Source organism: Hippocampus zosterae, chromosome 16 (assembly GCF_025434085.1).
Source record: "Hippocampus zosterae strain Florida chromosome 16, ASM2543408v3, whole genome shotgun sequence".
Taxonomy (NCBI): Eukaryota; Metazoa; Chordata; class Actinopteri; order Syngnathiformes; family Syngnathidae; genus Hippocampus; species Hippocampus zosterae.
In genome coordinates this window covers 19,138,766-19,152,580 of record NC_067466.1, presented here as the reverse complement: position 1 = coordinate 19,152,580, position 13,815 = coordinate 19,138,766, and the positions used below count along the sequence as shown (strand labels likewise).

The 13,815-nt window shown below is 47.7% G+C and overlaps 1 protein-coding gene across 2 annotated transcripts; it reads right to left on the bottom strand.

Moving 5' to 3' along the window:
- Positions 1–2,471: 2,471 nt before the first annotated feature.
- Positions 2,472–11,401, bottom strand: LOC127587873 (pituitary homeobox 1-like). Of its 2 annotated transcripts, none has more exons than XM_052046342.1 (5): positions 11,244–11,401; positions 10,766–10,810; positions 6,479–6,700; positions 5,204–5,448; positions 2,472–3,463 (listed from the first exon to the last, which is right to left on the bottom strand). In XM_052046342.1, exons 1-5 carry the CDS (start codon positions 11,377–11,379, stop codon positions 2,858–2,860), a joined length of 1,254 nt encoding a protein of 417 aa, XP_051902302.1. In that variant the 5' UTR covers positions 11,380–11,401; the 3' UTR covers positions 2,472–2,857. The 2 variants fall into 2 exon arrangements, with proteins under 2 accessions (XP_051902302.1, XP_051902303.1); XM_052046343.1 differs by having other exon boundaries at positions 6,479–7,052; positions 11,244–11,400.
- Between the last annotated feature and the right edge of the window lie 2,414 nt (positions 11,402–13,815).

Genomic DNA, 13,815 nt, shown 5'->3' with positions numbered 1-13,815 from the left:
GAAGCCTTGCAGCACCTTTTGCCAGTGAACACAAGCTAAGGTAAGACAGCTCGCTCGCCCTTTTCCAAGTCGCTTGTGTCACAAAATTGTCTGCTTTCAAAATTTTGACCGGTGGCTGTTTTGTGAAAAAGAGGCAAAATTGAGGTCTGGATGCATTGCAGCCTAATTCCTTGCGACTAACATGATGCTATCACCTGTTTGTTTGTTTGACTGACCGGCAAGCGCAGCGGCCATTTTGTTTGCCACTTGGCTCCAGTGAAAAACCTTCCTGCATCATATTTTTTGTAAAAAAGGATGACAATATAAGTATATTAAACGTACGCAATCATTGTTTGTTTTATGATTATAAAGGGCTGACACCCCACCAGGCGGAGGCCAGTTTGAAAGCAGCAGCATTTGCGGTGGCATTTGGTGAAACAAAATGGCCGACAAATGCTCTGCTAACTCTGAAACAAAATGGCCGACAAATGCTATGCTAACTCTGAAACTTAATGGCCCACAAATGCTATGCTAACTCTGACTGTAAACTTCCCCATTGTGGGACAAATAAAGTATATCTTCATCTTAATTTTTACACTAAAAAAAAAGTTGCGCACTCAAAGTTGAAAAGTCGGTTGATGTTTGGGCTCTGTAGAAAAATATCCTCTCAAATGTGAGCTACAGAGGCACTCGGGAATATTGGAAAGAGTACAGACGCAGCATGGTGGGTGTTCTTGTTGTTCGAATAGTTGAGTCGAGTAAGCCACCTCGAAATTTGGCGTGACGTAACAGAGGTCATTAGCTTCTGGTGCCAAGTAGCCTTGCGCACAACTTTCAGATAAATGTTGACGAGGGAAGTCCGAAGGCTTCCGGTATACAGGAAGCACAAAAATTATTCCGTGGCCAAACGTATTTGGAGTTAAAACGTTTAAATTGGCAGATTGTTAAATGGGCTTTGGTCGGAAAGCACCTTACGAATTAAAAAGGACGCAGGCAAGCCACCCTCCCGATTTTGGGGCTTTTGAGAATCATCATCATCAATACTGTAATCGGAGCGCTTGATTAGAGGCTCACTTGTGGGCTAAATGACGCGTTTGGGATTCGGCGGAACCAGCCAGGACCGCGCGTGGGTGTGCGCGTGCAGCTGGACTTGAGAACGTGAACTCGGAAGGGGAGTTGCTCTCGTCTTTGGACGAAGCGCCCGCTTGAGGCCCAGCAGGTGGCCGCCGCCGCCGCCGCTCGGCGCTGCCGCTCGGCGCTGCAGGCCCTCGCGTGTGCGTTTGGTGCGGCGAGCCAACTTTGGCTTTGGCCACCTCGGAAAATGTCACCGCTTGTGCGGAAAAGTTTGTCTTCTATTCTTGCGGTTGACTCCTCTCAGATGGTTTTGTCCCAAGTGTCGCCCACTTGTGGTGTTGTCGTTGACGCGGCGCGTGCGTGTGCGTTTTGTCCCGGTTTGTGCCTTCACCGAGCTCCCTTTGCTGGTTCTTTTGTTTTGCCGAGCGACCCCTGCGGTTTGTGTCTCTGTCGGTGGGTGACTCGCGCTCCGGTTCCCATGATGCAGCCCCCCCCCCCACCCACGCACACACACACCCGGTGCACCAGTACCGCGCCCAGGTAAAGAATGTGATGCTTTTTTCACTGTTGGGACTTGTTGGGATGCACGCAGCACCCCCCCGCCCCACACACACACACTTTTTTTGCAAGCAATCCCGAATCAAAAAATTGATTCTACATATTTGCTTACAATCTATGCGTGTAATAACAGCAATTCTGCAGGCACGGAATGTCATGGTCTGCTTTTATAGTGAAAATAAATAGTTGATTTTGTTTTTTGCTTATATCATGGAAAGTTGAGTAATTATAAGTCACACGAAATATATTGCTGTATTATTTTTAAGTACACACGTTTGCCTACACACGTTGAGGTTAATATTATTTAAAAAACACTTGTAACCCTCAACCCATTCAAATGTTTACATGAGAAGTAAAATTCAACCTAATTGTTGTTTTGTGTTCAACTCAATTTTGTAGGGGAAAAAATACACCGATAAAAGTAAAATTCACTTTTCGTAAAAACAAACGAAGGTTTCCCGACCAAATTCAAATGAAACGGAATTTTATCCAGGTTGTCCAAATTTTTACAGAATTCATTACACACACCCCCAAAAAAAAGCGACATTTCGTGGGCGACGTGACGTCACACAATCGAATGCGGCGCATATCCTCAAGTATCGACTTTATTTATGTATTTATTCTATTATATATATATATAATTTATTTTATTTTCCATCTAAACCCTCCGATGAGCACCAAATGATTTTTATTCTTCTCATCGGTGCCTCGCGCTAAACCGCGCCTCGTTATCAGCCAAAACACACAATCGATATCGGTCTGAGGCCGATACGGTATCAATGAGATTAGATTAGGCTACTTGGCGTGCTTTTCATTTTCTTTTACATCCTCAAAAAATCATGTGCGAACATGACAAGCTGTCCTACGGATATTTTCCTTGCACTTTATTCAAGCAAAACACAGCAGCCGCATTTTTCCATTTCCATACACGCGTTTAGCGGCTTGTGCACATATCGTACGGAAAGGATTCACCCCCTCCCCCGAACCCCGCCCCGACTTCTACAAACACTTTGAACAAAACAAAATCACACACCCGGAGCTTGTCTCGAATTCTTCTTCTTTTTTTTGTCCGTCGAAATCGAAGCATTTCGTTTGACGTCCTTTAAAGCCAGCAAATCAGCACCAAGAGGGGTGGGTTGTGGGGCGGGGGGGGGGGGGGGCGACAATTTTTCACGCGTTAAAAGCCTGTCTCTATTTACACGGGATGTCCGTACATCGTAACAAGTGCGGCGGCTCGGGGTGGGGGTCAGCTGTTGTACTGGCAGGCGTTGAGGCCCGAGGCGGGGCTCTGCAGGCCCCCGTAGCCGAAGGTGGGGTGGTGGTGATGGTGGTGGTGGTGGTGCTGCTTGGACTTGAGTCTGAGCGTGGCCAGGCCCGGGTTGTCCCGGTACACGCCGTAGGGCGAGCCGGCCGCCGCCGCCGCCGCCGCGGCCGCCGCCGCGTAGGGGCAGGCCGGCGACGACATGCCGGCGCCGTTCAGGCCCGGCGGGTTGAGGTTTCCGATGTTGTTGAGGCTCGGCGCCGGGGGGCCGCCCATGCCGGGCATGGAGGAGGTGGCGGCGGCGGCGGCGGCGGCCGCCTGCACGCTCATGCCCGAGATGGGCGCCGGCGACGACGAGAACATGCCCGACACGGACTGCGTGACCGAGTTGAAGAAGGGGAAGTTCTTGGGCCCGTGCAGGCTCTTGTTGGGCCAGTTGTTGTAGGTGTAGGCGGCCGCCGCCGCCGGGTACATGTCGTCGTAGGGCTGCACCAGGCCGCCGAACTGCGGCAGGTAGGCGTTCTTGCACAGGTCCATCTGCTGGTTGCGCTCGCGCTTCCGCCACTTGGCCCGCCGGTTCTTGAACCACACCTGCAAGCAGCCGCGCACGCGCAGCGTCACTCACCGGCCCCCACAACCCCCCCCCCCCCTCGAGGGGCCGCGCGCGCACGATCGACAACCCGTTTTTCAAACTTCTCTCCTTGCCACTTTTAATAGCTTGCACGCGCTCATTGGAAAAGTCGCACAACGCCTGCCCCCTCCTCGCCCACAAAAATGTTTTTTACGCGCCGCCCGCGTCCCAAAATATGCACGAGGAAAATTACGAACGCCATCGAAGAGCTACCATTTAAAAAAAAAAAAAGTAAAGGAAAAGCATGCGTTTCTTTTGTTTGTTTTAGTACACACGCGAGCCGCACTTTAAAATGTGGCTCGATCTCTGCCGCTCGAAATTCTGTCGATATCTAAAAGAAAAAAAAAATATTCCGCACACATGCCGCCACCCTCTACAATTTTGCGCATGTCCCAAAGTGCCTTCGTGTCAATAGATGAGGTCACAATTGCCAATGCGCGTTCTCCCTTGAAATCGGGGCACTCGATTAGGTGACACTTGTCGATATCGCGGATACGAGCCTCGACAAAAAAATAAAAATTAATCCGATTATTATTATTATTATTATTGTTGTTGGCAATAAATCGTTCAAATGCAAGCGCCTCCAGCTGCTCTTCGAATCGCTTGCCTATAAATTCCAAATAGAAGAATTGATTTGCGCACACTTCGATGTTGTGGGATTGAAATGCGAATGGGGGTTTTTTGTATTTGTTTGTTTGTTTTTTTTTTTGAAACCTCATATAAATCAGCAACCAGCAACTCATTAGGGCAAATGCCTTGCTGGCCAAAACGCGATTTATTTACGAGCCTTCGCAAAATAAACCAGAAGAAAAACGGTTCTCGTCGCATTTCTCCTCGACTGGGTTTGCGGGTCGTTGTCAAGCCAAAAGCTAATTTGTGACTTTTGATACGTTGCAGACTCAAGTCACTGAAAAAAAAAAGTTTGCATTGATACCATTTAAATTAAGTCAAAGATGAGAAAAATAATAATTTCGCGCAACCTCTTGACAAATTCAAGTGGAATTAATTGGACACGCCGCTTTTTTTTCCAGTGTGAAAAGCATTTGGAGCAGAGATTAAAGATGTGGCCAAGAAAAAAAAGAAAAAAAGGAGCTGCTGCGTCCACTTCAAATCGAAATCGAGATATGAAGAATACACATTTGGAGCACCGGTTGCTGTCAATTAAAACGCCTTTCGAGATCAACAACGTCAAGTCGTGTGAAACGAGCTCAAAATTTGTGGGCAATTTTCTTGCAATTTTATTGCGATGATGATCATTTTGCGCAACTCGGTCTCCTCGTGCCAACGTCATAAAAAAAAAGAAAACACTCGCCCTGCCGTCAATTTTTTTGTGCCCGAGGAGTGCAATATGCTGACATCCGTTTTTGTTGTTTTTTTTTTGCACGTTTCACGATCCACAAAACGCGTGTGCCTAATAAAGTGACCGCTCCGTGTTGGCACCTTTTGAAAATGTTACATTTCATTTGCTTTTATTTATTTGTGAAAAAGTCCGGCGAACGAATTTCTGGAGCGCTCGCGGTTGGCGTTCTGAGAAATATTCCTCGCCAAAAGTGACGTCACGCGATCGCAAAATTCGCAGCATTTTTTCTCGGAAAGCAAAAAGGTTCGGGGAACAGGTCGAGGCGATCGTAGCGCGAATTTCTGCTTCTCGACGTGGCCCACATGCAAGCGACGGACGGAGGCGAAGCGAGCGAACTGACCCGAACTCTGGCCTCGGTCAAGTTGGTCCACACGGCGATCTCCTCGCGCGTGCTCATGTCCGGGTAGCGGTTGCGCTGGAAGGTGGCCTCGAGCTCCTGCAGCTGCTGGCTGGTGAAGTGCGTCCGCTGCCGCCGCTGCTTCTTCTTCTTGGCGTCGTCGGGGCCCGCCAGCGCCTCGCCGCCGACGACGACGCCGCAGCCGACGCCGACGCCGCCGCCGCCGCCGGCTGCTCGCTCCTTCTCCGCTGCGTGCCCGCCAGCAAAAAAAGACAAAGCAAAAATTTTAAAAAATTAAAAAGCGCCGATGCGCGTCAGCTTCCTGAGCTTTCTGGAACGGCCTCTGGAGATTTGTCGCGGGGTGGGGGGGGGCTCTTGCTTTTTGCGGCGCCGTGACGAAACGGCGGCTCGGGTCAACATGGCCGCGCCGAGCGCTCGTTGGAAGGCGACCGCGCTCTCGCCCGCGTCGACGCGGCTCGTTTTGGAGGCGCTTGACTCGGCGCAGGCCGTTGTGGAAAAACCGAAACGCACAAACACGTCACGTCTACGGACGCGAGTCCACCGCTCAGAACCGGACGAGCCTTTTGGGCTATGCTCGCAAATTGAGAACTGCTTTTTCTTTTTTTTCCCCCAAACTCGACTCCAAATTCAAATTGAGCGCTCTTTATCTTTTGAAGTTGGCTTGCAAAAAAACAAAACAAAAAAAAAAAACAACCCGACTGTTCCCTGCACGTTACTCTGTTGTCGTGGCTGTTTTGCGGCCTCAAACGTGTCACACGGCCCCCCCGAATTTTTTTTCCAACTTTCACGCACCACCTCCCCTAAAAACAAAATAATCCAACCAACGAACAAAATGACCTCCGCCTCCCTTAAACGACACTTTAATATTCCCCATTTCCCAAGATTCCCCCCCCCCCTGTATGAAGCCCATCACGCAACGCCATATTAAATATTTACAATTACTATGACGAAAAAAAATGCCGTGTGGGGGCATTTTGAAGTGACAGTTCAGAGATGTAAAATTTCTTGGCAGTAACATTTTTGAAAGTTTTTTTTTTAATCTACCCCTGAAAACGTTTGTCAAAAAACTCCACCAAACGGCCCCCTCCCACTCCAAAAAAGCAAAAAGCACATTTGTAACGGAACGCTTTGCAGCATCATATTCTTTGAATACAATTGTCACCGTTTTAGGAAGCCCAGTGACGTCCTTTGCAACGATTCCTCCACGGATCTCCCCCCCCCCCCCGGCACCCCCCAGCCGTCCCTCCTCGGGTGTACCTGCCAACTCGGCGTCGGAAGACTCGCTGCTCGAATGCTCTAAAGTCCCTCCGCGAGCGCTCGTGTTGATGTTGGAGCTTCTGGGCTGCAAGTGGAACGCGGGGCCCAAGTCGCGTGACGCCTGAGGAGGAGGGGGAGGCGGAGGGGGAGGGGGGTTGGGATTGGCGTGGGCCCGCGCCGCCGCCGCCGCGGCCTCGGAAAGTCTCTCCAAATTCATGACACCTTGGAGGAGATTACAAGGACGGATGCAGAAAAGTCAGCCGCGCGATGCGGATGCATGCGCCGCGCGTGGCTCCGACGAAGCGAGGCGCAGAAAAGTCCACGCCGAAGCGGACGCGCGTGGCGACATGGGAGGGAAGGAGAAACTAAGGCTCCTCTAGAATCCTAAAACAAACCAAAAAAAAAAAAAAAGGGGGCAACTTGGAGCAATTCTCTGTTTTCTCCGCAGCTGCGTCCACGCGAGTCGTGACCATAGTGAAGGAGAAGAAGGTCGAACTCCGCTTGCGTGGGACCAAATTCACGCCGCCCCGCCCACGCTCGAGCCTGCCCCCGGCGTGACGTCACCAGACTAGACCTAAAAGTGAGCAACGCGCAAATCAGTTTTGTTTTTTTTTTAAAGTCGGCGTGTAACAAAAACACTCCCACGCAAAATGCGGATTCGCCCGCAGAATCCACACGAAGAACGCCGTCATTCCGATGCGAGACGAGCTTCACCCCCCCCCCCCCAACTTCTTCCAGCGTAGGCATGCTTGTAATGTGTGCAGAGCGATCGCACACCCACGCAGGCCCGTATATAAGCGCGTATGTGCCGAGCTGAGCAAACATTTGCCCTCCAAACGGGCTCGCCCGGTTACTGTTTCCCTCGTCAATCGATACAAACGCATCGTAAGCGTGCACGCGCATGGCCCGCGCGCCTTATCGCAACCCCAGTTGACCTTTTTTGCGCCGCGAGGAAACAATTAGCTCCAATAAATGCCAACCGGGGTCACGGCGAGGTTTATTTTTTTTAATTTTTTCCCAATTTTATTCAGCCGTCCTTGAATGCGTCACATGGCGCCCTTTCACGAACGTTTCAGTCCGAGAAATGCTGCGTTCAAGTGTCTTTATTTGCGTTCGAGAAACGAGGCGGGTCGATCTTAAAACATTTGTTTTTTTAATTTATATTAAATAGTAGCTTTGACATCGGGGTGACCAAATATTCCCCCCCCCCCTTTGACGAATGAACCGCGAGCCTCACCGAGGGACGCTCTTTTCATATCGTCGCGATTTATATCGAATATACAATGTAGCCTTTATTTGACTCTAAATGTTTAACCGAGATTTAGTTTTTGACTTTTACATCCGAGTGGCCAAAAATGTTCATTTTGAGCCAGGCCACCTCTTGTTTAACTATAATTGTTAATTTAAGTATTTTTCACATTTACTTCCAAGTGCCCAAATGCACCACTAACCTAGCATAAGACGTTTTTTAGGAAGAATAAAATAAAATATTTATATATTGATATATTTATGTATTTTTATATATTATATATTTTCCCTTCTTCTTCCCGAGCCCTTTTTGATGACAGCGCTTCCAGATTCCTTTTTAAGATGAGCACCGAGTGTTTTTTTTTTACGACCCGCTCATACTTGTACGGAGTCGCGCTTGAACGCAACGTTAAACCGTGCCAATCATGCCACCTGTTCGCGTGGAAGTCTCACTTTGTCTCACTGCACGAGAACACCCCCCCCCCGCCCCCACACCACCACCACCACCACCACCCCGAGCCTCCTCGGTGACAACACGCGGTGCTGTTTTTGGAGAAATTTGCGTATGACGTCAAGATTTGGCAACTGAGTAGCTAACTTTATCGAGCGGGCCTTGAACGCACCTCCTTAGATGTTTTTTTTACTACTTTTTTATGACTTTGTTGAACTCGTTGTAACTTTTGACCTGCTGTTTGTACAAGTAAAGCCCAGGCTTGAGCTTGGGTATATCGCATTTTATTGATCGGTCCCTGAATGCACCATTTCCAGGTGACCCCTTTCTGTATTTTGGAGCGCTTCCATCGAGCATGCATCGCTTCAGATGGGCTCTTTTTTTTAAAGGGACTACTTCGTACTCATTTTAAACTTTTTTTTGAGGGGGGAGGGGGCGATGAATGCCAGATTCGAGCTGAGATTTATTCGTTTTTATTGAACGGTCACGGAATGTAACATTTACACCCGACGCGGGTTTGCGTACGGCGTTTAATTTCGGGTGACCCTTTGACATTTGACGGCGGTGTTGTACACGAAGGCGGGTTTTTTTCTGACACTGAACTCGCCGTTACTTATTTTTTTTCGTGAATGCCACAACTTTAATGTTATGTTTTTTTCGGAGCGTATTGAACGGTGACCGAATGGAACGCGGGGTTCCCCATCTGATGCGGGCTTGATTAAAAAGTGTCCACTTTGCTCCAATATGTCAATTTTTCTACTTGACTCATCCGTTTCCAAGCGAACATCATTTTTGATCTCGCTCCGTTGCGTGCATCGTGGCCTTTAATTTAAGAAACAAAAAATTCAAACCGATTCAACTGATTGATCTTTTTTCGATAATAGTCTCCTTTCAGGATGACAACTTGTGTCTTGTTTTTGAGAACGAGCGAGGCCTTTAGGCGCGTCATATTTGAATGTTTATTTGTACTTGGAGAGCTACGTAATTATTTTCTTTTTTTGGGGGGGGGGGTACTGAGACTTGAATTAAAAAGTTTGCTTGATTGTTATTTGATGCTTAGCTCGTCCATTTTATTTTTAGCCTTCGAACGCAGGATTTTTGAAAGCGATTCCCAATCAGTGTGTGTGTGGGGGGGGGGGTACCTTTGCACGCCGCAGGAACTAATCAAATTGCACTTGATTGGTGAGAAAAAAACAAAATGAATGACCTTCGCTTCGATGGCATAAAGTATAAAATTGACAAATGTGTCGTCTTTTTGTGACACTTTTTCCAACGCCCAAAAACGCGCCTTGGCTCAAGAAAAGTTGGGAAACTTTGCGACTTGAGTCTAGTCTAGTCACGAGACAAGACTATTGTCTTGTCATCGGCGCCACGACTCCTCTTGCAAGACTTTTTTTTGGGCGGCGGGTGGGGGGGGATCCCATGTAGTTGGACCGGAAAAGTCCCCCCAAGGCCCTTCGATGCAGGACAAGCTGTCAAAATCTACTCTGCGTGTAGATGACGCCGCGCATGGCTCTCAAAAGCGAGCAGGAGGGCGCTCTTTTTTTGGGGGGGGGGGTCCTAAATCTCCATTTGAATTTCGCGTCAAAATGCAGATGCGGCCGAACTATTAAATTTGCAGGTGCTGCGTGACGAGCAATTACGCGCGGCTCAATCTATCGTAGACTTCCGATTTTAGATTAGATTGACCCCCCCCCCCCCCTTTCCACCGCCCTTGCATCCTAGCGCGCCATCCGACGTCTTATTAGCACTTCCACTTCACGACCGGCCTAATGAAGGCGCTCGCTCGAGGGAACCCCTCAGGATGGACGCGAGCGGTTCCCCCCCCCCCCCCTCCTCGCGCGCGCGGTTATTGCAGGCTGATAGATGGGCGCTCGCTCGTGTAAACAGTCCGCCTCCCCGCAGTCGTCGCGCTTCCCGCATCCCACTCGGCCCGCGCGTGATGGATGCCTTCAACAAGGCTCGCATGCGCCACCGGCACCGGCGGGTCAGAGGTCGGCGTCGCTGCAGGCCGAGAAGTGCAAAGAAGCGAAAAGGCCGCGCGCGCGCATGTTCTGCAAAAAAAAAAAAAAAAAAAAAAGTTTCCCAAACAAAAGCGAAAAGCACTTCGGCGGAAAGTGGAGCCCGCCTGGCGCGTAACAGGAGAAGGACACCGCTGATTATTACCTTGGTGATCGTTTTTTTTCGCCGTCTTTTTCTTTTTTAACCAACCGACGACTTGACCGCATGTCGGCTGGTGCAAAAATAAACTCCAGGCGAGCGCAAATCGGAGGGCAAAATGCTCGAAAATGTGGATTGAGTTTTCTAGAAATACTTTCGTGGTGTTTTTACGGCTTTGACAGAATAAGCGATTTTAGCTATGGGAAAGATTCTTCGATCCTCGCCGTCCCCCGATAAAATTGACGATAAAAATCCGTAGAGTGAAAAAAATAAAGTGGTGAAAAGAAAATTGCGTCACATTTGCGCGTGTGAGCATCCCAAATGGAATTTTCTTGCAAAGTCGCTGACTTGGCATGCAACCGCATCCAAACTGTGATCCCACTGCAACCCCCCCCCCCAAAAAAAAAACACTCGGAGTCGGCCTGTACCTGCACCCGCGCGTGGAATGACATTCAGTTCCATAATCCAGCTGCCTGCATGGAGGTGGGGGCGAGGGAGGAGGAGGGGGGGCGGAGGGCAGAAAGACACGTTGTAATCAATGAAACGAAGACCCGAATTCGGTCGTTTCATGGTTTGAATTGGTGGCGACAAAGCATGCCGAAATGTTCCGCGGTTATCGTCAGAGGAGCTTGGAGGCCAAACGTGTCGATGAAAAAAAAAATGGGACGACGAACGATAAATTGTCATCAATTGCAACGGGGTTTTGCACCAGGCAATAAACGCTACGTGTTAATTGTTCGAAGCGTGCACGCGCGCGCGCCTTTAGAGTCACTTCCAAAGGTGTCCTATGTTGAAGAAGATGCTCCACTCCACTCCACTACCACCCCCACGACCCCCTTCGGACTCCTCCAAGTCACCAAAATACACATTCAAAATATAAAGTGCGTTAAAATATTTGGACCTTACCGGTTGCGTGTCTCCCAGCAGAAGCGTAATAAATAATAATAAATATGAATAATAATAATTTTTTAAAAAACCGTATTTGGAATGTCAGGCTTCCCCCGTGCGCGTCCAACCCGCACGGCGGTGCGTTCTCGCGCATCGACTTGTTTGCTTTGGAGCTCGTGCGGCGGTTCGTCCCTTTTCTTGGCGTGCGGTGACGTCACAGAGCCCCTTCTCCCCTCACTGCAACCCCACTGTCGCCATCATCTTCCCCAGCTTCCTCATCCCGGCGAGACTTTGCGCCCCCCCCCACCCACCTCGCGCCCCCATTTATGCATTGGACAAATTCGCTTCTTCCGTTCTTAAACGAGCGAGCAATTCCAAGGACAAGCAGCGTTTGAGAAAAGAAAATCAACAGTTTTTTAGAAACAATTTTTTTTTTTTTGCATAGCAGTTGAATCGTGTTTTCTGTTTCTTACAAAATCACAAAATAGTCATCCAAAACAAATTGTGCAGGCGGAAATAAATATGAAAAGAAGTCAATGAATGAAAACGTTCATGTTTGCATCAGATCCTGGCAAAATCTCCAAAGTCAAAGGAGGACAACCCCCCCCCCCCATCCAATTATTGAATAAAATTTTGACATGTTTTGTTTTGTCTCTGCATTGCTGACTGGCCCAAAATCGATTACTGAAAGCCAAAAGAGATGAGCATCGACTTTCAAACCGACTTGAAGTGCAACAAGTGGCTTCAAGCCGTGCAAATGCAAGTGATGGAGGGTTGGGGGGGGGGGGGGCACGATGGCGCAAAGTGGCGGCGGACGTGCTCATTTGGTCCTATGGCCACTGACGATGACTTGTGAGGCCACACACACACACACACACACACACACACACACACACACACACACACACACACATTCCTGCACTTGCTGCACAGTGAGGACCGAGTAAAAAGGCCTACAAAGCGAGGACCACCCTTTCTGCTTGAAAAAGAAATGAAAAAGACACATTTCTAGACACAGGAGGGCGCCCTTAGGCAATACATTCCTTTAGATTAAATAAAACACCAAAGGTTAAGAAAAAGTTTTTAACTAGATAAGTGAGGACCGGGCACTGGCCATGCGTTCTTAATGATTTTGAAGTAGATTAGGTGCCGTTCACCTTACTAAACATTTAATGATGTAAATTTATAATCATATATTATTTTTAAACAGTTTATCACCATTAACAGGGTACTGTCATTTATTTAGTTTTATTTAGTTCTGATATTTGTGTGTTCAATACGCCACATGTTTGCACTGTGGCTGAGAGAGGAAAGTATTTTAATCTGTGCTGTACATTACACAGAGAGCATATTTGACAATAAAAGCTGACTTGACTTTGATTTATTTTTGACAAACAAAAGTACTCTTATGCAAAACTTACAAGAACACCTGAAAAACTTCAACCTTCAAAACGCACACTAAAAAAACTTGCTGCGCCACAACCTGACACATGAACCCACATATACCCTACCAAATAACTGCTTTCAAACTCTATTCCTTTTCTCCCCTCTCTCTCATCCCATTCCCTCTCTCCCTTCATTTATCTCCCCCTATGTCTCTCCCTCTCTCTATCTTTCATCTTCAAGCTTTTTTCCCCAATTACATATCTTTTAATAATTTCATTGTGGAATATCTCTCCATGTGCGGTCTTCAAGGTCTGGCGATGCTTGACTACGACACTTAACGCAGTCATCTTTCCTTGGAACTTTCTTTAATGCTACAAATTTTGAAAGGTGTCGATCAATTGCTGCTCTTTCCTTTGGAGTCCGGGTCTCTTCCTTTTTTTAGTTTCCAATTCTGGAGGGAAAAAAAAGAGGGTTATTAGTGGTTTAGTTGAATATAAACAGACATTCTTGAAGTTGAATTAAAATCTGAACGCTGCCTTGACTGATAACAGGACCAGAATCAAAAATGCATTGATTCAAAACATGTTTTAGGCATCTAGTTTAAAGCAACTTTGTTGACTTAAAAACACCTCAGCAGCAATTTCCCTCAAGGCATGATTCATGAGTGTTATGCTCTTTACATTATTTAATATTTTTCAATATCCTTAAAATTAATGTGGGGTTTTTTGCCTAGTCTCAGCCTTTAATGTCTTGTTTATCTATGTGGGCCCCCCAATTGGGTGGCAACCACTAAAGGGTGTACTCTGACTACAGCCCAATGACGGCTAGGATAGGCTCCAGCATGCCCCAAACCTTTGTTTTCTATTTCTGAAGCCTTCTATTGTGAAGAACATACAGAAAAAACAGTCTTTGCAAGTACAGTGATCCCTCGTTTATCGGGGTTAATGGGGACCGAAACCACCCGCGATAAACGAAAATCCGCTAAGTAGCAAAACCCCCCCACCCTCCATATAGGTATATGAACATGAGTATAAATATTTATAAGGCCAAATGTACTGGTATACATGCATGTTTGCAGTAATTAACAGTACTTAATGCTATATACTAATATATTTAAACATGTATAAGTTAGGTTAGGTTAGTGTATAAATAACGAAATACAGTAAACACAGTCCTGTATATGTTGCTCTATGTGACTCGCTGT

What these genes read in the sequence shown, in the direction of transcription:
- LOC127587873 (XM_052046342.1), bottom strand. Translation starts at nt 11,379, where the DNA reads ATGCGCGAGAACGCACCGCCGTGCGGGTTGGACGCGCACGGGGGAAGC. An exon ending in TTCCGACGCCGAGTTGGCAG is followed by an intron (nt 5,449 to 6,478) that starts GTACACCCGAGG and finishes GCGGGCACGCAG; the next exon opens with CGGAGAAGGAGCGAGCAGCC. An exon ending in TGACCGAGGCCAGAGTTCGG is followed by an intron (nt 3,464 to 5,203) that starts GTCAGTTCGCTC and finishes GGCTGCTTGCAG; the next exon opens with GTGTGGTTCAAGAACCGGCG.